The sequence below is a fragment of the Larus michahellis genome, chromosome 3 (assembly GCF_964199755.1).
Source record: "Larus michahellis chromosome 3, bLarMic1.1, whole genome shotgun sequence".
NCBI lineage: Eukaryota > Metazoa > Chordata > Aves > Charadriiformes > Laridae > Larus > Larus michahellis.
The window spans coordinates 65309468-65331611 of record NC_133898.1 but is presented as its reverse complement, the minus strand read 5'-3'; the positions used below and the strand labels follow the sequence as shown (position 1 = coordinate 65331611).

The window sequence follows — 22144 nt, the reverse complement described above, 5'->3', positions numbered from 1 at the left end:
AATCTCCACGAAGTGGGTGTACAACAGTTTGACAAATTGCTCTCAAAAATATTTATCACTAGTTTTCTGTCAGCCTAAAAGGGCATCTCAAGCAGTATCTTGCAGGGTGGCAGTCCTTGGCCCAGTTCTACTCAATACTTCAGTTTTGATTTGAATGTAGGATTTACAGAATACCCCTGCAAAATTTTCAACTATTACCAAGCCAGGAAAGTTGTAAGCACTTGGGAGGACAGCACTAGGAGTCAAAACGCTCTTCACAAGTTCAAGCTTATAAGGTAATATAAGAGGTAATGCAGCTTTCTGTCAATTGGCATACTCCTCCTTAGGTCTGGTTTTCGTATAACCACAGCACACAAAGAAAGCATTATCAAAATCCAGGTAAAATTCCAAAGTACTTGAGAGGTTAATCACTGTCAAGTAATTTATGCCCAGTGCTAAGGTTTTGTAAGGATTTAAAATAAAGATGTTTGAAAAAAATGCTTTGGAGAAATGCCGAAGCTACCACGTAGAAACATACCATTTCAAGTTTTCACCAAAATGCTGGGAGTTTGGGGGTTGTCAGACTTGAAGACTGCAGCCAGAGAGAGCAGCAGGTTTAGGAGGTTCAGATTGCATAGCATTGTGCCACATACCCACACTGCTAAACTGAAAGCAAATTAGAGGAAGGGAATTATTGAAAGACAGTATGCCCGTGCTTGAAAACCAAGATGGAAAATGGTGAATAAAAGAGGAAACAATCTTCATTGTAATCCCATTGTCCATGCTGACCTCAGCGGCAAAAGAAAAAGATAGCAGCAGTGAAATAATTAGCTATTTCAAATTCATTACATTTTAATAATTCAAACACTATTAATAATGTAGGTAAAAAGAATATTTCAAATATATTTTTGTCAGGGTCCTTCTGTAATGTTCTCTTCCTCATTGAAGCAAAGAAGCTTACATTTTCACCACCCTGCAACGTAAAGAGAAGGGCAGCGTAGCTCTAAAATACCTAACTGCCTTTTGTAACAGCTTTAATGAGCTTTTTCATATTGCTCTCAAGGGGGCAGCTTTCCCCACATTTCTAAATATGCTCTCTCGGCAAATTCAAGCAGCATGTTCCTGATGAAATTTTGTTATTTTTAGAAAGAAACAAAGCAGGATACATCATTTCCCCTCCTACACCTTTGTTGATGCTTCAATATAAAGACCTGTGTTCAGAAGTTAATAACAGCATCCTAGATTGCACACCAAATAGGCACTGCGACTGCAAGTGGGTGCTATTGTAAAGGGAAAAAAAAAAGGAACAATGCCATACAAATGTCGCTTTGGAGTTCTTTTTACGTCTGATTGCCACCCCAGGAAAACAGTGCTGACTTGTTTGCCGCAAAAGGGATTAACCTGCCTCGCGTGACACCCTGGGAATGGATGCCCAGGTGAAAGGCATGTTAGAATAAAAAGGGTATTTGGGGTAATAGCTGAGGAAGGAAAGAAATATCACAAATCAACTTGTCATGCGTATTTGTCCCCTTTTTGAACTTTTACGCAATCTTGTGTGCTGTTTCACTTAGGAGGAGAAACTGATTATAGAAACAGGAATGTCTTTGATTTCTTCCTCTGTTTGTACACCAAGTTTTGTTGGAGTCAAACAAGAGGGCATAATTTCATTGTCCGCAGCTCAGACTTTTTCAGCTGGTGTTTGGTCCTTAGGTTTTTCTTGGGATTTTTTTCCAGAGTTTCCCTGGCTTCATTGTGGCTTCCTCGAGTCAAACTCTCTGGTCTCTCTGTCTTTCTTCACCAGACATGCGTGCTTCTGAGGAAAGCATCCAAGCAATTCCAACCGGATTTATAACATGTTGTTGAATTCATCATAATACACCTTGCAGCAGTGGAAGTCTTTAAGTTGCATTAACAGTAGTTTACCCCCTGGCTCCATGCTGGAGTGGAGCGCTGTTAGAGTTTTGACTGAGAATAAAAAGTTCGGGCTGCTGAACTATCAGCATTATTACCTGAAATGACTCTGGGGTTTCATTTTTCTTCTGCTATACTGGCCAGCTGTGGTCTAATGAAAGTACAGCCTATGGTGACACAGTTGCATCCTGAGCTGGAAAATATTTACCTTGTCTGTTCATTCAGCAAAAGCAAACTCTCTCTCTAATGCGTATTTTCCCAACACCTGCATATGGCACATCTCCAGCTTGCCAATTTGGCTGATCTGCTTTGCTGGTACCAGTTCGGCTCTGTATTTGTCACACGCATTTTCAAGTAAGTTCTGGCAAACATATTCATTATCAAATCACAATAAAGATAACTAGTGCTGTTAACTAGCCTCTTTCAGGGCAAATATATATTTTATAAGAATTAAAACATACCTGTCCTTTCATTACCTCTGAGGTGCATTTCAGCATCTGTTTTGTTGCTGGTTTGAGAAAATCATCGAGCTGTACAAGGTAAAGTGATCCCCTATGTGGTACCTAAAGCAGTTAAGGACAAGACTTTAGCCGAAATCAAAGAGAACACAGACAGTCATGTGACTGACAAGGGTACTGAGAGTTAAATTACACATACAACAACAGACAATCAATTCACCACACTCTATGCACTTGAGAAGCGAAGTCAGTTTCTGACTATTAGTCATTAAAAAGAAATATCCTTTGGTGGAAGCATGGAGCACCTTGTACTGGCAGCATCTGGAGCTGTGATTCTAGTCTAGCTGGATCCCTTGAGCAGGTTGATCAAGCAGAGGAAGTTCTTATTGATAAATGTCTCACTTTGAATCAGGAAACTGCAAGACATAGGGAAAAAGGTGACTGTTTTGTTTCAGTGGTCTCTGCTGGCACGACATAGATGGGCCCATTTAGGCATGCTGGGCATACTTCACTGTTACACAGCCCATTCAGCTTGGGGAAAGTAATCTTTGTGACGCCATGGAAACTCAGGGACTGAAGTAATAGTAACCCTGAACTTGAAGACATGAGGTATAATTCCATCAGATTTTGTACAGATACCAATTGCTCATATTGATACCATAACTTGGACTATGTGTGGCTAAAGTGAATCCCTTCCATGAAGTTTCAATTAAGTGAGAATGCAGTCCCAGTACAGTAATACAGAGAGTACGTTTATATATGAATATAGATAAGTAAGTATTTTTTAAGCTCATTTGGGAAAACACACTCAATAGGAGTCCTTTACTCTGCTTAAGTTAGGTTCTCCTGCCATTCTCCTTTCCAAATATTGCAGAACATCTGGCAGCACATAACAATGTTCCTTTATTTAATGGTAGCTTCTGGCTGATGGATTTTACTTTTTTAATGTGCAGTGTGGAGTACAAAAGCAACACTGGTTAGCAGTGAGGTCTATCTGATAACTAGCAGGACGTCAGAGGAAGAGACAGTAAGGTAACAAGCTGAAGTTATACCTGTCTGTAGTGGATCTTGTCAAGCGTCTCCTCTTGTTGTTTCGAATTTGTGTCTGCTCAGATTTCTGTCTCACGGATCAAGTTACAAAACACTAACCTTTAAAGAGTCAGTCAAGTTTGTCTGGTGAAATATATAGTGCATAATGTACAGCACATGGCTTCACACTAGTGGTTGTTCATCAGCCTTCAGATTTTGAAAGACTTCTTTTTCTTTCTCAGTATTTATTTGATCGCTTTCCTATGGGTGGCATTTGACATTTAAGTGGTAATTATCTAGTTCTCACTTACCTAAATTTCACTTCACTTGGGAGAGAGGGATTAAGACAAATGACAATAAATATCTCAAATGCACTCTTCTATTCCATTGCTTAAGTCTTTCTTTGTGTATTTTTACTCGTACCACTGAAAATAAACTGATGTACAAAGAACCTCCCTTATCCTTAACATAAGTCTGACCACATGTTTTATGCCCAGAGATGAAGTCCTGGCCCCACTGAAGTGGAAGTTTTGCCATTGGCTTCCCTGTGAGTGGGATGTCACCTCAGATCCTCAGACCAGGATATATTGACTTTCCTCAGCGTTCCTTCATTGAATTATACGTTAGCCGATTTTAAGGCAAAACAGAAAAAGAGCTACGTTTATACCTCTCAGTAAGGTTAAATTCCCCCTCTTTTTACTGTACATAAGATTACAAGAGAGAAAACCACAGAACACACAAGAGGAAAAGTGGTGGGCAGAAGGTAAGAATAAGGTCCCAAGATAAGCAGCAGGGTAAAATGTTTTGCAAATCTATTATATGCAGTCATTAAGGCATGATAAAAGTCTGGTATTTCATTTCAGCAAGGATAATGACGACTGGCCTTTCTACACAGATTCATAGCACTAATGCCAGAGAGGTTACGAGTTTTGAGTTGTGTGATACAAACCCTTAAATCACTCTCATTTACCCTTTTGTTGAGCTCAGTAACTTACGTTGGATTGTTGTCATCCAGAAAGACATCCAGTCCTCGTGTGATGACCTCCAGAGAGAGAAAAAACACTGATAGCCTTGATAGCTTAATCCCATTTGCTGTTGCAATAGATATCTGTTTTTATTTCAAACTGCCTGTTCTCAGTTTTCAGGCCTTGTTCCTTACCGTAACTTTCTCTGCCAGACTAAAAGGCCTTTTGTTTTACTTGGTGCCTTACCCTTTATGACTCAAAATGTGCGTTCACTTTTCACATTGCAATGGAAGGCTGAAGCATTTTTGCTTGTGTTAGCCATCCTCGAGTTGAACACCGAGAGCGTGTTGTTGCTCCACCAGCCACCGTAGGACTGAGCCAGAGACAAATGAGTGGAGATCCAAAACTGGCCGGCCTTGTATCCAGGACTTCAGTTTTGCCTCTTTACAGAAAAATCTGTCCAAATACAGATACTGCATCTAGCCAGTTATCGTGATGGCTTCAGAACATTCAAAGATGTTCGTAGATTTTCAAAGCCAGAACATTTTATAAACAGGCTTTGCAATTGTCTAGGCCAGGTGTGGGAAACCTGCAGCCCATAAAATGGGGTTTGAGTCTGGGACTTTATTTCACAAGGTACATATGGATATAAATTTTCTATTTCTTGTTGTTACCAGATAATACTGAGGATTATATCAGCTTGCTGCATTGCAATTCACTCAATAGTCTTACTTTGCCCTGATTTGCCCTATTTCCTATGCCCAATTTAGCCTGGCACTCTGGGTAGCAAAGGCCATGCTCCAAGGTAAGGTTTCGGTTGGAGCTCATCTCTATTTCCATAGGAATAGTGACTCGTTTCAATGCACTTGTTTGTGATATTTAAAGAGAAAAGGAGAGAGGTTATTTCAGTTTGCTTGACAGAATTCCCTTACGTGAGCAATATGTTATATTAAATCACGAACACCCACGCCAGGGATTGTAAATGGCTGTCCAGGTCCAGTAGCCTTTCTCCCAGAAGAACACTTATCCAGTTTTCTATGACATAGAGGAAAATCTCTTTTCTGCACTTTCCCAAATCATAGCCCTAATCCCTTTAGTAGCCATTTGCTTTTTCAAGCCATTTCCAATTTTGGGAGACTGTAAAAAGCAAACAGAAGGGCATGTTTTGTTCCCGAGAGCAGAGACTTGGCAGTTCAGTGGAAGATATGCGGCGGTTTCAGATCCATACGCTTTCCCTCTGTTGTAGCCCTACTCGGGTCTGTACGAGCTGGTACGTGACGGGCTCGGAGAGTTTGGCTTCCAGTAAGAGGAGAGCAGGGAGGACTAACCGCAGCCCAGTTTGTGTGTGTACGTGTGCCCATGAGAGACCATGGTGAGGGAAGAAGGGGAAGCGATAAAGAAGTAATGGCTGTCTAAGAGGCAGGAGAGAGTGCAGATGAGTCTGAGACTTATGGCATTTTTACCAGCATGTCAATTAGACCTGACTCTGAGTAGATTTAATTGTACTCTGAAGGCAGCCAGCCTGCCAATAGTTCTGAGCTGGTTTAAATAGTCATAAAAATGCTAGAAGCCATTAGACGTCTTGTTTCTGAGGCTCCCCTTGCCAGCTGTGCAGCTGTGCTTGTGGTGGCACCAGCAGATATTTAATATATATTTACTTTTGGTCATGTCAGGGCATGGCATAAATCATTCAAGCACATCCAAGTCCAAGAAGCCCTCTGAAGATTTCCATGGCTATGTAGGCAGTTAGGCATGTACAAAGCTGCCTCCCTCCGTAGCAGAATCAGTGGGAAAACTAAAGGCAAAACCCATGCGTTTATTTCTCAAACCGGACACATACCACACCTCTTTCTAGATACGAGTTCACTACAAGCTGGGATTCAGAAGCAAGATAGAGTTTACTTAAATAATCAAGCATTTAGAGGTGTTTTTCTTGTCCTTGCTTTTATCTCGCACAGAGCACCCCTTTTCACCATAATGCTGAAACCTCCTTCTTGACCTCTCCCCGCGTCCCTGCTTTCCTCACCCACTGCCTCTGAGCCTCCTCTCCCCCAGCCCTGCCACTCTCTCTGCACTATTCTCAACACATGCCCAGCCCCTTCCTGCTCCCTCTGAAAACCCATCTGTGCTGTGAAACTCCCCACCTACAAGGACCACCCGTTGCTGTCTGGATCCCACTCTCTTCTTGTTTTCTCTCGGTTTAAATCTGTTGACTTCAGTGGTGTTGCTGCTCCCCTTTGCAGCTTTCCACAAGAGTCAGAACCTCTGCATCTGGCTGGGCTCTTCAAGGATAAAGTCTTCCTGGGTAACAAAAGGCTCCTGTTGTTTGCTCAGCAAAATTAAGCATCCTCTGCACTTACAGTGGTATATTAACAATATTTCTAGGTTGAAGCGTAGCTTCTTCCCAGGGAAAGAGCATACTTGTTACTGTCCTGCTCTCAAACTCCTCTGCCTCTGTGAGATGGGGAAAAGGCGTTTGGCAAAACCTTCTCCTGGTGATGCTGGGAATTGTTGCTGAGACTTGGGGAAGGCTTCTGGTGGAGGTCAGTCCTGACATATGCTGAACCCTCAGACCCAACCCGGGGAAACCTATTCCATGCATACGGTTCAGCACTTCCTCAAGAGGCTTTCCCTTTGGCCCAGCAATTTTAAAAAACGTGCCAAAGGAGAGGTGGTTTTCATATACCTAAAACCTGAAAAATGTGCATCTAACAACTTTGTATTTATAGAGGTGTTACTAATCAAGGATTTTGGTGTGGTTTATAAAGCATCCTTTTGCAGAAAGTGGCAGTTTTCGTTACTGACTGAAAAATTGGGATTTTTCTGTAGGAGAGCCCAGGCCTTTTGCTGCCATTCCTATGCCTTCAGAGCGTCCTTCCCTCCCTCCCTGTGAAACTGCCCCACCACTGGTGGAGAGAAGTGTACTTCACAGAAGGATACATCTTTTGGAGGACCACAGATTCCTTGTATTCACCACGGTCATCGCCCTGAGGCTTGGTGGATACTTAGAAGAATTGCATGAAGCTGTATATTTAGAGTGTTTAGAGTGTTGGCGTTGACTACACAAACCCACAGCATCTAAAAACAAGTACAGCTTCTCCCAGAGACACCTGCATGGTGGTTTCTGTGTGGGAAGAAACAGACACAGTGAAAGGGAAGTGAAACATTTTGCCCGAAATGGCATCTTACGGAGTCAGATCTTTGCAGTGACAAATCTGTACTGAGCTGAGCCAGATTTCACATTTTCTAAATGTGTTCTTAGGCGTCTTTGTCATGATTGGAAACACCACAGCTGAAGCTGTACATCAATTCTGCGAGTTTGTCAACGCAAGGTGGTTTTGATGGCTGGGCGCTGGGGTCTCTGTTTACCCTGCTTTCTCTATTTGCTTCTTACCTGGGCAGATTGCTGTGCCTCTGTGAATCCTCATCGATTTTCCTGGGAGTGAAATGTCATTACTGCAGCAGGCTGTGTACATCAGGTACATTGAAGAACGGGATCATTAGGGTTCTGTGTCATTAGCGGTGCTTCTAATGTACCCCATAATGCTTTCTTCTCTAGGAGGTGGCACTGATTATCTGAGTTAGATGCTTCATCGGCTCTTAACGCTGTACCGCTGGGGTCTCGCACAACCTCCAGTGTGTTTACCCTCACACAGCTGAAGGGAGGGAGCATGGTACAAGCCGTTCCTGTAGGAGGTCAGATGTTGGAGGAGCTTGTACAAAATCGTTCAGGAAGTCTGTGGATGAACAAGGGATTGAAGCCAGGTCTTAAGTGCCTATGACCAAAATGAACTGTGAGCCAGGACCACCTCATAGCTGAAAAAAACTGGGATGCAAGTTGATGGAGTATGAGATTTTGGGAAGGGGAACAGCGACCTTTGGACCTGTGCAGACCTAATCTTCTCAGTCCTTCCCCAAAATTGTCCTTAAACAGACTGAGTTATTTTGGTGTCATGCAACTATAGATTGTGATGGGGTTGCTCTGTACTCACAAATTAAATAAGTTTATGCCTAGAATATATGTATATTTAACTTTTAAATAAAAATTGCGGCCTGCTGTTCAACCCCACCTAATATCTGTACCTTTCTTTTGCCCGTGTGCAGTCAGGGATACATCACTTTAATCCTATAATAATGACATCTGATCATACACATTTGTTAATTTCTATGCAATAATCTAATTATGTACAAGAAAAAAAAAGTTATGCATTTTGTAAATTTCTTTTTTGGTAGGTTCCTGGTGAGATATTTTCTGTTCAAATGGAAGAGATTTAAGTCATGTATCATATGAAGTTTCCATTTATAGTTACCTTTTAATAGTTAATAGGTTGCTACCTGTCACACAGCCCTGATGAAGCACCCAAACTCAATGCTTATCAAGCTGTTGTAATTGTGACTTCCCATAATCTAGCAATCCTTACAATTCTGATCCTCACCTGACCTAAGGCTGTGACTGTATCTGACTTGCATGTCAGGATGGGACCTGGGTACACATTACCAACTTCCAGGGCTTCATTGGAAGGAAACTTGCGTGCGTGGGCAGGAAGGGAGCTGTGGTATGCTCCTGCAGGTCTTCTCATCCACGTGGTTGAGAGACCAGCACCCTGAAGTGCACCATGAAGCCCATCTGCCCTGCAGCTGGGGTTCAGCCACAGCACACACTAGGACCTGTCTGTCGCATAGAAATAGTCACCATCTGGAGTCGTTCATTTCCCTGAGGTCTAAGTAGGTGCAACTTTGCGTCTTCCCTTGAGCTCTTTGGCACAGGCTGTTGCCCACCTGTATCCTCAGCCACCGGGGTCAGTACTGGTTTCCTATAGCTCCACTATTGCCTGGTGCCTGTTCAAATGCATAGGTCCTCTTTCCCAGCCCAAGTGAAACTTAGAGCAAACAAATCAGATTCAAAACCAATCTCCCTTAGCTTTAATCAGCACAAGACATTTGCATACTTGCTAGGATTTAAGATATGCATATGCCCTTCTGCACTGCGGTGGTTTTGTCACCATCTCTCAGTGTTGTTCAGGCTGAGACTTGTAGGTTTTGCAGCTCTGCAGAGCCCCATCTCCAAACCAGGGAATCTCTTCCTTTTATTCAGGCAGCTTGCTCTTCCCTTGTTTGGCTCCATAGTTAAGCAATAGCCTCCTTGCACAAAGACACAGTCCCCTGCTCTTCTCTCCCGAGCAGTCTCCTGCTGCTGCAGAACGTCCCGCAGCTCTCTCCAGGACCTGTGGGGCTTTGAAGACCCACCAAGAATCCTCGCTTTCTCTCCTTTTCTCCAGGAACCCATCACTGTCCAGGCAGCTACCTCCCACAGAGGAGTTAGACAAAACTGGTTGCATCTGCCAGGTGGCCATCTCGTGGCCTCCATTGTAGTGCTCCTGTGCAACTAGATTTCATCTGATGCACATTAACCAATTACCTAAATTGGTATATTAATCAATTGTCATTAACTGATACAAAATCTAGCAGACGAATAAGCTCCTTATTAGTCATTTTTAACCCTTTGTATTGGTGTGGTTGTAGCTATCTGTAACATATACTAATGCAACATGCTTATGATAACGTCTACTTTTTATAAGCTTTTTATAAGCCACTTATAAATAGAAGCTTAATATGAAGTGTGACAGTTTTCTAATCTTTAGTCTCTCCTCAGCCCTCCAAGCGCTTCCTTTCTGGAAATACAGAATATATCCAGTATGCCCTAGATATTCTCCATTCTTGCTGATGACTTTAGCTCTCAGCCATTGATTCTCTCCACTTCTTAATCAGAGTAAATAGATCAGTGCTGCATCTGTCGTTTTATTCAACATTTAAAAAGGACAAATAAGATCAAAGGGGCAATGAAGGGGTGACGAATGGAAAATGTATTTTGTTGCTCATGAGATGCTGTGAGGCTGAAGGGGGTTCATTTCCATTTAATACAGACACAAAAATCTGTATTTCTTTTCCATTGCAATAAAGAGGATTTTAGCAGCTGAGTGAATTATTTAAAAGACAGGAAAAAATATCGAGAAGATACTGTGTGGCATTTCTGTAGTGTCGGTACTTTGTGACATTCTCTTTCACCAAAGGCAGTGTGTTTAATGGTCTCCCTTTCACCACTGGGTAAATGCTGTGGCACAGAATGTATTGGTTTGGGTTACGCAGCAAATCAGTGCCAAAAAGGGGGGTGGAACTCAAATTTACTACTACCCTTCATGTACTGCTGCTGTCCACCTGCTGCTGCCAGGGGCAAGATTGAAAATAAGATATTTTTTCATTTATAAGGAGGAAACTCTAGAAGTGTAGGGAAGGGAAATGTTTAGGACTCTATACTGGTTTTGTTTCTTTACTTCTATGGGGGAAAAGCCCGTGCATCAGAAACTCAGGTGGTATGGAAAATTTAGGAGTAATACCTGTTCATCTCAGCATATCTCATTCAGATTTTGTTGAGTCTAATCCCTCCAGCATCCAGTGTGTTTTCACTTTGACATTAAAAGAAGTAAAGCCCTGTAGTTACTTTTCACCCTTTCCTTACATTCAGCTATAAACAGTATAATAGTGAATGTCTCCAGGCAGTTAATAAATTGACTTGCTTTTGCAGATAAGCACTTCTACTGTGTTTCCCCCAAACCATAAGGAACATCAGGTGCAGAACTTGTAGGATTTAAAGCACAGCCAAAGCTAATGGCTGCAAATTGTAACCTAACCTAACACTTTCTCAGCCATAGATTCCTCCCCCTTTTTTTTTTCTCCTTATAACTTTTGCTGTTGCGTCACTGATAAATCGCAGCCCTTTGCTCTGTAATATATCCCTTTTTTATTTAAAGTTTTGCCTCCCTACCCATTAAACCTTTCCTCCTTAGGGTTACTTTTACTTTTCAGAAACGTATATTCAATATTATAGGCTTGGAGTTCTTTTGTTTTCTCCCCGAAGAGGTAAAACCCTGGGGGATTTAAGTATCTACTTGATAGGCTCGCACAATCTTAATCAGCCTATAATGGAGCTAATGGCTGTTTGTCATCCTTGGAGATATAAATTTCCTGGTGATGTCTACTGCAGTCAGTGCATGAAGTATGCTCTGACTGCCAGCAAGGTCTAATAACCAGGAGAAGGGCAGCCAGCTTCATTAGCGAGAGCGAGACCGTACCGGCTGCTTTTCTGGGGAACTCTGCTTTTTTGAACACCAAGGGGGGAAATGGATAATGCTGGTAAGTGAAATAAAACAGATCTGCATTCTTAGCGGAGCTACGGGGTTCGTTTGTATCCTGTCTCACTTGCTGCAGGAGATGTGTTTCTTTAGCCTTTGTGGCTTCTTCCTTTTCAGTGTCCTTTATTAAAGCAAATTTCTATGTGTAAAATGTGACACACTTAAGTTGTTAACCCTTTAACAGTCTGATTTTTTTCTGTTTTAAGTCTGTGTTCCCTGGAAATGTGAATCTCAACTGTAATGTAGGATCTGGCTTTTTAAGGTTTTCAGTGTTATTTCGGAAGCTATATGCAGGAAATGTGGCAGGAAGGGAAAATGCATGTACTTCAATAGGAAAATATCTCTCACAAATTGCAATAGGTAACTAATAAAGCTAACAAAAAGTAGATAATGCATCTCTCTCATGTGTCTTAGTTTAAGCTTTTTCTATTTTCTCCATATAATGCCTTGCTCTCTTTTATATTTAGTACATAAAATATTGAATATATTTGCACTTTTTATTATTTTCTTTGATGTTCCAACTTTAGATCATGCATTTTCATGCCAAATAACGCACTTCATGGTTTCTAAGGAGGTGCACACAATACAAGCGTTACATCTGTGATGAAATGCATTATTTGCATTTCCTTTTTGCATTACATTGTAGCACTAAACAGAGCAAAAAGAGGGCTTTTTGGGATGGATATTTTGCATGTTGCTTTGACTGCTGTAAAACTTGAACATGTCAATGTCTCACTGACTTATTCGTATTAGTACAATACATATTAGGGCACAGGATCTGCAATAGATTCAATGCCCTTTGAAACCTGCTCAAATCATCAAATTTGTCTAATGTTGACCTTAAAAGTCATGATCACCTCTACAGTGTGTGAAAAAATGATTCTTCAGTAGATTTCAAAAGTGCTACTACATGTATAGCTTATTTTTGTGGGGTTTTGTGGGTGAGTTTTTTTGTTTTAATAGTAATAGCAAAACTCTTGCTTATGTCTGCTGAGCTGCCCGGGTCAATCTCATCTCAAGTGTATTGCTATCAACTTGTGTGACAAACAGATTAAAAGGTCTTGCTGTTTTTATTTCTATCATGTCCGAGACAAAAAAAAAAAGTTTTTCCAGAAATTAAAATATTGGCATAATGGAAAATTATATTGCCGGTACCTACGAACTTAAAAGCTGACATGGTCCTCGTATAATGTTCATTTTGATGAAATAAAAAAGATTAGGAATACTCTTTGCGCTTGGCGCTTTCACTAGCTTTTAAGTAGCCTTAACATAATAAATAATAGTGTCTTGTGTTCGATATTCCATGACGAGGCAGAATTTTCTGGTCGGAGGGGAAGGATTCCTGTTCTCCGGCACCGAACGCCTGTGGGCAAGAGATGCCCTGGCAGGCAGAGCTGCTAATTCCTCCAGGTTTTTACACTCCCCAGCACCAGCAACTGATACTATTGAAGTCTTGACAGAGCTATCACTTTAATCCAGCTATAAGAATCTGTTCTGGAATGAGTCATATTTATTTTAAAGGCCAGTTTTGGGGGGGTGAAGAGGGAAGCTAGTATCTGAAAACCATAGAAACAGATTTGCCTCTGTGTGTGTGTATGTGTGTATATATATATACATAATTTTTTTTTGCCTTAGGAAGGTTCCGGTTTGGTTGCTATCTGCAAAATTTGGAAGTTAAAATAAGTAAGGCTTTGCCCTCTGCACAACTTTACCAAGTACTCTCAAAGCCTCTTATAACACCAGTTTGCTGAATAACTTCAGTTATTTTATATACTTTTCATGCAGAAACAGTGACTGATGGGTTGCATTTTTTCAGAAAGCAATCTATATACAGTTGGAAGTAGTTAAATTAACCCTTTTGGAAAGAGAATTAAAAACCCCAAACCAACCCCACAACAGACGGAATTAAGCCTTAGTGAGGAAGTCATGGCAGAAGGTAAGGCCGTGCTCCAGCTTCCACTGTGGTTGCCAGCGAGCTTCTCGTTGCCCGTGGTCAGCTTTGTCCAAAACCCCAGCGAGCTTCAGCCCCATGCGTGCCATGGGCACGCTCCCTTCTCCCGGCAGCTCTTCCAAGAGCCCAGCCACTTCCATGCCTTGAGCGGTGTAGGGAATACATCCATTTCCAAAGAGCCTACGGGGAGCTGGGTAAGCACAGCCGGGTCCGCAGAAGTATTTTTAGGGCTCTTGATCTCTAATTGCAACCACATGGAGTTGGGTGCCAGCATGGGGAATGTGCAGCTGAATACCTCTGTAGATCTGGCCTGTGCCCTCTGACTTCTTCAGGGGTGCGAGCGCGCCTTTGAAAACCCACACAGTGTAATCTGGGCACTTAGGAGATCAAACAGGTAGAAGCAGGATATTTGCAACCATAAAACTAACTGCCTAATTAATTTGTTCTTCAGCAGTTCACCAATTGAAATGTAAACATGCTAATGTATACAAACTGGATACCTGCCTGAATTCTTCCTAAAGAAATGCTATTTCTGGCAATACAGAACTGCAGAATATTAGCACAGCTGCGAGTTCCAACCACTGAGTGTTAGAAATAACAATTTGGTTATCAGTGTCAGTGAATCAGGCCTTTGTTATTAAATTCATCATGCTGCCAAAGAGACTTTCAAAGTCAGACCATGGATAATTGTTGGGCAAAACTCCATCTTTGGCTCTGCATAACAGAAATATCTCTGTAATTCATCACCCATCTTCTGTGCCATCATTAAAATAATTTTCCGGACAAAACTGTTATTTAAAAAGATGAGTGTTGCTAATAGGTCACCTGTGTGCACCTTTTCGCTGTCTTGGTCCATGCTATTTCACGGTTTTGAGAAACGATGTTTTCATTAATGCCCTCTCCTTTAAATGTTAGATTGCTTATATTTTTAATCTGTGTACCGAGACAGCTCCACATAATCGTTGTCTCGTGTGGTCCTTTAAAAGCCTTTCCTGGAATAACAATAAAATATTCATCCATCGGTGTATGGCACATCAGGACAGTTCTAGTTGGGGGTTTTTTGGTTTTTTTTTTTTTGGCCTATTTTGTCATCAGCTGTTTGTGACGGGCTGGCTGCCGGTATTTGGCCAGAAGATCGCCTGTCGCTAGGGGTAGGGAGGGCAGCCAGCAGCCCCCTGCCTGCCTCCACCAGCAGGTCCTGGGCTCCGGCTTTGCCGCACACGTCTCTTTCAGGCCAGACGCATCAAGTCTGGCGACGGCAATGATGTAATAAAACTGGCTTTAAAAAAAACCAAGGAAGGGCTGGAAATAACTCATGGGGGGGGGGGAAAACCAAACCAACAAAAAGGGAATACAAAAGTAGTGAGAAACTTGCAGTAGCAGGAAGAGAGAAGCTGCGGAAACAGACGTGCTCCCAAGTGATGCTTTTTGGGGGGGATTTCCTGTAAGAAGGAGTGAGGTCAGCATCATCCCTTCCCCCAGAGCTCCTAGTCAGCCGTGTCCTGCCTGGGCAGGCGTCTCACCTTAAAGTGGACAGGCCTCATGCACTTGTTCATTCCCAAGGAGCGTGCCAACGCGAGGTGCCGAAAGCTGGGGGGAAGGATCTCATTGGGGTGAATGGCACCTCGGCGAGGTGCCGCGTCGTGCACACCATACTGGTATTGAACAAAAACAGGAGGCCTTGTTTCATCTTTCTTGGGGATTTATATGACTTCTTTGCACTTGGAATATTGTTTTAGCAGTAATGAGCTAGCTGTGGTTAATTGTTACCCTGAATTATGTAGGCTCTACAGCTGTGGCTGCAGGCTATGCCTTCCAGCAAATAATCCATTTTAAAGGGACTGGAGGTCTTGTGTATTGGTTACCCTGTCTCTGAGGAACATCCAGTAGCGCATCGAACTGCATATTTGACGAGTAGTGAAACTCAGAGGTTTTCATTGAAGCAAGACTATTTAACTTAAGGCCTGAAACGCTGTGGGACCGGGTGAATAGCAAGTGTCAATTTAGCTGCCTTCTGTGTGATATCGTGTGTCACAGGAAGGGTAAGAGACACAGGAAGCTGTTTGCTGACTGTAATTCCCTTGCTTTTGAAGTAACTGGTCATTTCTGTCTTTCAGTAAGTGAATAGGATTTACTTAGCATCCTTTAAATATAAGACTGCTGGGATTGAATGCTGGTTAAAGGTTTGAATTTACAGATACTTTGTAGTCTCTCACCTGAATTTGAGGCAAACAGGGTGCTTCTTTTTAAAATGTAAGAGAGAAAAACATTCAGATTTTTTTTTTTAGAAGAGCAAGCTGTGAGGTGGGCTTCAGATTATGACCCTGGTTTTCTCATCAACTCACAGCGTTCAGAAACCTTTAAAGTGGCCCAGCTGGTGTGTGTGCAGAATTAGCCGAGATAACAATCTCGCAGTGTGTTGTAAGGTTCACTTGTTGCCCACAAAGGGCTCTGCAATCCTTTGGCCATCTAAGGCTTAAGCCTGCCTGCATTGTCCCTCTCAATTTGGAAGCCTAGTGAAACAAAACCACTTGCAATGGAGACAAGGGAGGGTAACTGTGGGTTTGTCAGCCCTTGAGACTCAGTGACAACTCCAGAGTCTAGCAGCGAAATCATTTGTATCCCACTGTCAACTTCTGTTTTGATCTTTGGTGGTACCTTGCCCAAGTGACTTGTGTATGTTTCTTAGGCTTTTTCCTTCTCTTGTTCTCCCTTGTCTCTTTTGGACAGGACAACAGCATCTCCTTTCTCCCCGCCACACTCTTATGTATAAGTTCACTCGTCATCCTTGCAAAATGTGACTATCAATGATAACATGCTGACTTTTATTGGGTATGCTGTGTTCTATAGATCACAAAATGGTTTGCACGTGGCCAATAAAATACAAAGCAATAATAATCTCTTTTATACTACATTGTGTAGCTTTATTTGTCTCCTATTTGCGCTCATGGCCTAGGTCGAAGCAGATGCCAGAGTGTGTCACAGGTCACTGCCTGCTAGAAAGTTGCATTTCTTCTTGTTGTAATTTTAGAATAATACTCGTGGCTTATGCCCCTTCACCCAGAAGCTGGAACAGTGTGCTTATAAAGCTGTAATCTTGGAAAACGTTTCTGTGAGGATTAAACTTCCTTGTGATGCTGCTGCTTCCAATGTTATTTTCAAGTCTGTATACATGTAGCCTGGAATAACTCCATAGGAACTTGCACTAGAAGTAACCAAATACCACATAGGATTAAAATGATGGAGCATCTTCTAACGTAGAGATGGTCCACTCACCCTACTTCAAATGGCTCTCTTCAGCTAGAAATGCTGCCATTGCACTGCATTTACACACACTCATGATATTTTAAGCAACCATTCCAGTCCCTACAGTACTTCCTCTAAAGAAGCACCAGCTGGTTTGGAGAGACTATGTAATACAGATTTTGTTTTCCAATAAGTTCTGATTCTGTCTTCTGATAAAAGCTAGCAAGCATCAGACCATCAGGTGCTGAGTTCGTGCCTTAAGTTTGCATCTGCTGGTTGTGTGTGGTTTTGTTTTTTTTTTTTTCAAACTGCCCTCAGACCCCTGTTCTGAGCTATGAATCATCACTGTCACCTATGGTGAAGGAGCAAGTGTTGTGTATGGAAGTAGAAATCCAAATTTGACAGGTATCGCTTCCCCATACGCTTCTAGCAAGGACCAGACCATAGTTCCAGAAGCCATTTGACAGGATGAGGGAGCAGTCTGGAGGACAGGATGAGGGAGCAGTCTGGAGGAAGAAGAGTTGTATTAAGAGAGGCACTGGCACAAATCATTCTGAGAAAATCAGAAAATCGCTCTGGGGGCTTCGAACACCCCAAATTGAGGGGGCTGGAAATGAACTGCAAAGAGGAAAGCAAGATTGTATGACCAAAGAGCAGGTGGCTAATAATAAGGATCTAGTCTGCTGCTGTTTAATCATCGTTCATTGTCTCTAACTGTGAGTCTTGTAGGAAATCTGATGCTTAATTATGGGGTGACTTACAGGGGTATTGCTTTGGGCTCTAAAAGTAGACTGGATGGAATTTTACCAAAAAGTCTTTTTTTTTTTTTTCTCCTATGTCTCACTGTTTAACAATTTTTTTTTTATATTTTCACATAAAACGTTTATGAGACTTCTTCCTAAAGTATAATTGGAAAATATAAGTAGCTTAGGACTATAAGAATACCTAGCAACCCTCTCCCAGCAGACAGAAGTAAATCCTGAGTAAAGCAGCTGAGTTGCTCTCTAACCGCTCCTCCTGGCAGGTGGGGACCAGCAGCCCCTGGGTGAGCATGGGGGGGCCCAGGGCCAAAGCAAGCAGCCCCCACCGGCGCCGTGTGGAGAGGCAGAGTGGTGGAGGTGGGTCACCCAGCTTTTTTATCCCATACCAAGGAGCTGTTTGTGCTTGGCTCAGCACTAGAAGGGATGTCCTGTTTGCTGCTGGGGATGCCAGAATAAGGAAGTAGCCGTGTTCATGTGAATAAATCTGTCGCCTTTTCTGCAGATACTGGGAGACAGGAGCTAATGTGGTTTGTACTGGTACCAGTACAAAAGGATCCTCTCCAAGCACCTCGTGGGAGAAGTGGTACCAGTGGCAGGACTTGTTGCAAGGAACAGAAGTAGGGATGATGTTTATGGTTAGCTGCTTTCCTCCCAGAGGAGACAAACTTGACCCAGACTTGTCAGCAATGGGGTACTGAGTTGCTGGGAACTTATGGCTCAAACAATGGACTTCAGCGCAGAATTAGGTCCCTGATAACATCCAATTTTCAAATAAAGCAAAAGGCCCAGGAGAAGCTAAACTGGCCAGGGTCAAATATTTGCTTAATCTTAGTTTGCTCAGCACCGCCACTCCTGTAACGTCAGCATCAAAAATTAGTGTGATTGATTGCATATTTCACAACTTGTTGTATGTTAGAATCCCTTTACGTGTATTTCCAGATAGCAACAGGCAATTTCATAATGATAAAGGCAATTGTATGTCTCTGTAGAGAGGCAGACACAGTGGGGGACAACCCCAGAAACAATCTTTTCATCCATGGCTTGACCATTGCTAGGAGAAGCCTAGCACAATGTAATTCAAACACAAATATGACAACAGCTGGTATTTCCACAGGGAACAAAGTTGTGATCGATTCGTCCTAGCTCCAGCTCCTGCTGACTCACAAGTCCCTTCTGTCTTTCTCACTGGGGCTTGCGTCGGTCCAAAAAGCGAAAGGTATTTTGTTATGGAGGCTTGCATGGAAACCGTGTGGAGAGATGAACTGAAAATACGGTGCTCTCAAACCAGCAGAAAATGCATGTTGCTGGGAGCTGCTTATTGACATTTAGACCGTAGTCCAGCGATTCTTTACTATGGCTATACCGTCAAGGGAAACGGTTTGTTCATGTAGGAAGCCTCTGGAGTTCATGTGTGTGCACCTTATCGCAAAACCAGCCTATATATTTTAGCTGCTTTGTCTGTAGCTGCAGTTGTTATATAAGTCTCCTTTTCTTCTCTTTTCTGTTTTTGTTGTTTAATATTATTAAAATAACTAACATGACGCATTATTCTGTTTTAATTTCAAGTGAAATTTGGCAACTTCTAGCGGTGGGATAAGGTTTAATTGCTCTTGGCATTTTAAAAAGAAAAGCAAATGACAAAGATATTAAACTGGCAAATTATGACAGCTCACATAACACTTTTTTCAATGGATTTTTTCCATGCATTTTTAATACCCAGAATAGTCAGCCTTAATACTACCTTATTTACAATAAATCATTATTCTAATGGAGACATTCTGCTTTGTCAGGCAATACACAATCAGCAGTTTTCAATAAAGAATCTGAAAGCTGTTTAACATTCATTCTGTGACACAAACTTATAAATGCCAGACAATTTAAAATTGGGGCCAATATGCTGCCCTTAAATTGGGATATTAAGAAATAATTAGAGCACAGGAAAGGCAGGTTGCCAAATGTAACTTTTAAATTCCCTAGTTTGCATCACTTAGCACAGTGATTGTAATATATTATATGGCTCCTGTAAGGCATAAACATGCATTTCCTACACAACAGCTTAAGGCTCCGAGCGGTGCCTGCAAGAGGTCAAAGTGGCTGTTTACTTTGGCCTGTGTGGCTTCAAAGGAGGCGTAAAGCAGAAATGAGGAGCAAGGATGGATTTGAGGTTAAAAATGGGAATGGGAAGCAATGGTAGAGTCCGCCCTTCCCACTTTTCCTACGAACCACAGCAATGGGGTTTTTTGTTTGTTTGTTTTCTCCTTCGGCACCCCTTGAAAGCCACGTCTGCTCTGTGTAACCAGCGCCGTGCCAGAAGTCCCTGTGGTAGCTCTGAGTGTATTCATATGGTGCGGTGCCTTTTGCCTGGTGGACATTCATCTGAACCTACAAACAGCGCAGTCACATCAGTACTGATGGCTGCACCCAGACTGGTTAGCCAGCTCCAGTTAGATGTGATGAGGCAGTGTTTTACATCTGCATGGCATCCAGCTCAGGACGCAGCTTTTTTTTTTGCTTCTAGCTGGAGGGTATTTCAACACTGTGATGTTAATTGGTGCAAACAGGCCTCAGAGCCCAACCCTGCCCGTGGTTTTGGAGGTGCCATCCACGCTGATGAATTACTTGTATTGTTTAGAAGCAGAAGAAGGTTTCACAGTGTCGTGTGAGGGCATCTTGGCAATTTCCGAGGTTAGATAGTCTAGATAGTGTGGAAAAATACTTTCTTACCTACATGTGGGAAGTTCTGGGGCCAAATTAGCTGTGATGAAGTCTTCAGCAAGATTTTGAGGTCCCTCAAGGTGAACAACTTACCTTGCAATATCAGCAATATCTGAAGGTGATGATCATTACATAATATTACTTTATTGTCCTCCAGTCCAAATAATGGAACATCTATTAATGTTCATTGTTTTAGCTCTGGATGTTGATTCTTCAACATGAATACTAGAGGAGATGGAGTAGTTGTACATGTAGCTCTTCATTTTCACACACTTTTGTCACCGTTGGAAACTCTCGAATTCCATAAGTGTCATGTATATTCTTTAATACTGTAGTTCAGGAAACTTGTCTACAAAGTAGAGTGGACAGGTATAATATTGGCAAAGTAGATATACTGCTCAGCGCCGTTTGGAGTCTTATTTTGAAATGCTCAAGGAGGAATAATAGCCAGTGTTATTTCCACCTTCCCACCCAAAAATATTCACTCCTCCCAGGGAGGAATAAGCAGCCCAGTGGTTGGGGGGGTCCCCTTCCTCCCTCAGGTGGTAGCCTGCCTCACTCTTTCTTCTGCACTGCGGGTAAAGAAGCTACTGATATGCCGCTTGAGTGAGAGGGCAGTTTGTACGGCTACTGTTTAAAAGCACTTTTCTGAGAGTAGTGTTTTTCCTCCCCATTAGTAATGCCACGTGCGCATCAGTGAAGTCTGCTTCTCCCAGCCCTCCTGTTGTGACAGAGAAACACGCAGTCAGCTGTTGTCTACCTGACGCAATGACTTGCTAGTTCAGTGACATGAAAAGCTTGGCTGAGGTAAAGATTGCCCTCAGATAAGCTCCCTCATTGCTGCTTGCAATCACAGCTAGATTTCTTTGGGTTTTTTTAATCTAAATTTGAAAACTTGAGGGCAAGTTCAGTTTTTTTCATCTGGTGGAGCAGATGGCTCCCAAGTGTAACAGTTTGTGCACCTCTTCTGGATGCAGATAGGTTGTGCGGCCGTTTCAGACTACCCTTGGGGTAAACGAGGTGTGCCACAGTTCTGTGGCCTTGCTACCTTTTCCTTTGCTCTGCCTTTAAGCTTTTTCCCAGAGCAGTAAGTGCTACCTCAAGCACTAGATCAGACTGCTAATGGAGAAGAGGGCTGTCACCGTTGTGAAAGAACGGCTGATGTATACTTGCCTGAAAAAGCAACACGAATAAACTTCTCAGCAGAGTGCGGATGGAGCTGTGTGACCGCAGGCTCTCCTTTTCTCTCTCTCTGGCACACCACACTTGTCCTTTGCACCTCTGCCTTTTTACAGCTTATCAGGAAGCACCTAAGGGCCCGTAGGATGCAAAAGTGGTGTTTCCCACAGCAAAGCATCTATTGCGTGCTACTACGTTGGATTGGTCCTGATAAGTCCTGTGGCCCTCTCCACTTTCAGGTGCCACTCTGGTCTGAATGCCCAGTGTGAACCTGTATCACTGGGGTTTCTTTTCCTTCTTTTTTTTTTTTATTTTTTATTTCTGCCTGTTTTCACAGTCACAGCGTATTATGGGCAGAAAATAAAAGGAAAGGAAAACAAGTATTTTGACAATATTAGTAGCTTGGCAACCACAAAGCTTTCCTGGGGCTTTGCAGAGGAATTTGGAGTGCTTATTTTCTGTACTCCCCCTGGTTGTGCTATGCGCTGTGCGCTAGAGCTCCAGTGCTGATGCCATGAAAGTAGGTTGCTGTGCTCAAATCCAGTGTTTGCCTGTTTGTCTTCTGAGTTCAGTTTTAGCACTGGTAAGACAGCGTATGCATTGCTGGTTTAGACTGCTTCCACCGCTGGCCATCCACTGGCTGTCTCATCCCATTTGGAAGGGGGAGTGGGTGAAAATCTTAACACCAGTTTGGTTTCTAGAAACACAGAAACAAAACGGTAAGAGAACACTTACCTGTATCAAACTGGGCTGCTTCTCA

At 42.5% G+C, this 22144-nt stretch overlaps 1 protein-coding gene across 7 annotated transcripts in view; it reads left to right on the top strand.

Moving 5' to 3' along the window:
- Positions 1 to 22144, top strand: part of PHACTR2 (phosphatase and actin regulator 2) — a 138489-nt gene that overhangs the window by 20274 nt on the left and 96071 nt on the right. For 2 of the 7 annotated variants that reach the window (XM_074580536.1, XM_074580531.1), the window contains exon 1: positions 10530 to 11533. The exons of 4 other annotated variants lie outside the window; for them this stretch is intronic. In XM_074580536.1, coding sequence (XP_074436637.1) covers positions 11521 to 11533 — 13 coding nt within the window. In that variant the 5' untranslated portion in view covers positions 10530 to 11520. Of the gene's footprint in view, positions 1 to 10529; positions 11534 to 22144 lie in introns of those variants that run through there. One more of the 7 variants, XM_074580533.1, reaches the window with a different exon arrangement.